Below are 3,667 nucleotides of genomic sequence, written 5' to 3' on the forward strand. Positions count from 1 at the left end.
ACGTATCAGGATCTACCGGTTTTCCTGGAGCACGTGAAGGCAGCTCTCACCGCACCGTGCAGGAGGATGCTTGCTGCCTTGCGGAAGAAACAGAAAACAATATGTGGGAAGAGGACAACTGAATCCCGACAAACCGAGTGAATGATCATGACCAGCCGGGGGAGAGGCGGTCCTCACGGCCGCTCAGGAGACCCCATTGGTGGCCTTGAAACAGCGCGAATCTTCAGCCGGGGAGAACCATCCGGCGAGACGCCGGCGGACTCGATGCGGGAGCTGCCGCGATGGATGCGGCTTTACTTCTACGGGATGCACGGCGTAACTCTGGATATCATGCTGTCGTCGTTACAACGACTTTTTAAATATAGGGACCCCAAACTGGTGGGATTTTCCTCTCCTTATCTTTGCATTATACATTCACTGACCCACTTTGCGTTGGAAAAGATTTACTCTCGGAAGAGGTGCTTCCAAAGTCGGCCTGTAGTGTTTCATCTGGTTTTCTACCCGTCTGTGTACATAGGGCTGCAAATCCTGATTGGGAATATTAATACTTTGACTGAGCAGGTGAAGATGGTGTCTGGGACCCAGCTTGCGGTGCACTACATCCTGGCTCTTTATTTCACCCAGGTTTTTCACAGGGGGCTGTCAAAGCTTCAGTATAACTCAGCCTCGTCCTGCCCTGCCGCCCCCTCCAGGAAATCAGACACGGAGGAGAGCGCACATTCTCGGCTGCCTCTTCATGGTCTCCCGGGCTTCGTGCGATTCTTATTCTTCGGGATGCACGGCTTCTTAGACGAGGTGCTTTTCACTGCGGTTTTTAACCTCGTGGAGAAGTCTGACCGTACACTCTCCGGACACACATCTCTATGGTCCTTCTTCATGTACGGGAGCTGCAGCTTCGTGGTGGAGAAGCTCTACCTTCACCTGCACTTCAGCAAAGGATGGGGGACTGCCAGGAGGCTCCCCATCTACATTTGCTTCATCTACGCCTGGGAGTTCTGCTGGGGGTTGGTCCTGAGGCAGTTTGATGCCTGCTCCTGGGACTACTCCCATTATCCTCACAACTTCATGGGACTTATCACCCTCTTGTACCTGCCTGGCTGGGTCTGCCTCAGTCTGTACCAGGACGTGCTGTCTAATGTGCTCCTGAGGATCACGTGCAGCAAATATGTGAACGAAATCAGTGATGAGAGTAGCAACGGGAAGTTGGAGAAAAAAACACTTTAACTTGTGTTTTTGTAAATTCAACTTATGTTAAACGTTTAAAAAATTGCATTTTTATGTATATGTTGAATAAAATGAACATCATTTACAATATTCTGTAAGAAGGGCAAGAATGATGATGTGGGACCATGTTTGATATGACAACTAAAATGAAGGTACTAAAAATGTATCTTGCTCCACATATCAGTTACATTTCAAAGTGTGTTTTCCTTTGATTTGTTAGAAAATTAGAATAAAGAAAACAACACTTGCTGCAATTCGAATTCTTAACAATTTGAAACAATTCTGGAGTCTTTGCAGGTGTTACCAGTATGCATATCCGACATTTTCCAGGCAACCACTGTCTGATATTATTAGGTCCTGCAAACACAAAAAAGGACCCTAACTTATGTCTAACCTGATTTAATTCTATTTAAAAACTGCCATTTTTAAGTCTTTAATGGGAAATATTGTTGATAAATTAATGTTTTAATAATCTTCATTATCTTTCAAGTGTGGTGATTATTTTATTTTTAATGATTTGCTACTGATGAATACCTTATATAACTTTAACATTAAAGTCTTTGTGGCAGATGTAATGTTTCATTTCATCTGCATCATTTACATTTGCACGAGCATGCTTCTGATATACGAGTTAACATCTGCATGCTGACAACATTTGAAAAACGTAATTTTAAAAACTTTAAGCTGTGTTTAGAAATATACTCCAAGTAAGTGGGTGCGAAACTTCCAATCTTCTTTCAAGCATTTTTTAAATGTCCTGAACTTCTATTTCGTCCATTCTAAATTTCAATTTGACCCCAGTGGTATGCATGGTAACTATCTGAGTAGGTGAATCCAGTTCTAAATGTAGCAAGAGAATTGAAAGAAAAGTTGGAAAGAAAACACATAGCAGAGTGAGATTTTACTGTGAATACTTCATGAACCAAACTTCACTAAAGTGCCTTACAGACACAAGGCTCTTTCTTGCTTTTTTTGTTTAAAGCACAAAAGTGTTTTACAAATCATTATCAGAAGAATATTTTGAAATGAAATGATTTTGCTTAAAGGAGGGATGTGCAACATTTTATACATACATAGAGAAATTAAACATAACCTATCTAAATATCTCTCTGATTCATGACTGCCTCCAATGAGTAAGAAGCAAGAGTCTTGCTAGCTAGGTTGATATCGCATTCGTGTTTACATCAGGTTTACATGCATGGGACAGACTGTTCCTCCCCTTATCAAATCTGTTTTAGTCAACAATAACAGAAAAGAACAACATAATGCTGCTTATTTAAATGTCACCGAAGCATTTTTAGATCACAGACATTCTGTGTCACTTTACATGCAATGTGGGGTACCATATAGCCTAGTTTGAATCTGACCTAGGCCGTTTGCGCCATGTCTTTTTTCCACTCTCTCTTTCCAACCCTCTATCTCCCTTCAGCTGTCCTATATCTGATTTTTTTAAAAAAGGTAGAGGAGGGTAGAGCCAGTTGCCTCTTAACCGGAGAGTTGGGGCTTTGATCTCCAGCTCTTGCAGCTACATGTCTGATGTGTCCTTGGGCAAAATACTTGAGCTCGTATTACTTGACTGTACAAGCTCAAGTCTATTTACTATTTACAACAGTGCAGGCCAAAGGCAATTGCATCTTGAGCCAAGGACAATTTTGTGTTTACTGGTGCTCAATTATGGTGTGTTCCATTTGATGACTCCTTCATGCGAACACGATGGCAGTTGGAGGTGTGTGGCAGTATGGTGGAGATGTTGCCAAACAGCAGTTGGTTTTGGATTCATGCTGTTGTCCAAGGATAATGTCTACTGGATCTAAAAGTTGCACATTATTCTTTCCCCTTTTTTTTTTTTTTTTTTTTTTTACATATATCACAAAGTGCTTTGAACTACTTTTACAAAATCCATCTGTCTAATTCAGATCAATCCATCATGTATTTATTGTGGATGTTAATTAATGTGACACTATTAAGCACAAGCAGTGCACATATTGAAAATCTAGAGGGAATGACAACCAGATAAAATACAACTGCATATTCTGGCAACTAAATTAGCTTTACAATGGCCTTCTGCCGTACCTTACACTGATTTATGGTGGCAAATCTTAAAGTCCATCTGCGACATGATTGGTGGATTTGCAAGATTTGAACGATTTCACTCCCACACTCTGTAATCAATCTGTTAATTTCTCCAAAAACACAAATTATTTTGCACTAATCAAAACTGGGAAAATCTAAATATTTGCATGAATCTATTGAATAAAGGAACAAGTCTGATTTTATTCATGTCTATGTAATCATTGAATGTCCATTCATGCTTTGGTAGCAACAGGAAACATGTTTAGTTGTTCAATTATTTAATTTGTTACAATTACGTTTGGGTAAAATGGAAGAAACCAGATTTATTTTGTTGTTTATGGATACTTTTGCATCAATAAAGTCTTAAAGA

At 40.3% G+C, this 3,667-nt stretch overlaps 1 protein-coding gene across 1 annotated transcript; it reads left to right on the forward strand.

Annotated features, from left to right (window-relative positions):
- Positions 1 to 2,671, forward strand: tmem229a (transmembrane protein 229A). Its single transcript, XM_079335011.1, has one exon. It carries the CDS (start codon positions 142 to 144, stop codon positions 1,222 to 1,224), a length of 1,083 nt encoding a protein of 360 aa, XP_079191137.1. The 5' UTR covers positions 1 to 141; the 3' UTR covers positions 1,225 to 2,671.
- The last annotated feature ends 996 nt before the right edge of the window (positions 2,672 to 3,667 follow it).

This window comes from Symphodus melops (assembly GCF_947650265.1).
Source record: "Symphodus melops genome assembly, chromosome: 22".
Classification (NCBI taxonomy): domain Eukaryota; kingdom Metazoa; phylum Chordata; class Actinopteri; order Labriformes; family Labridae; genus Symphodus; species Symphodus melops.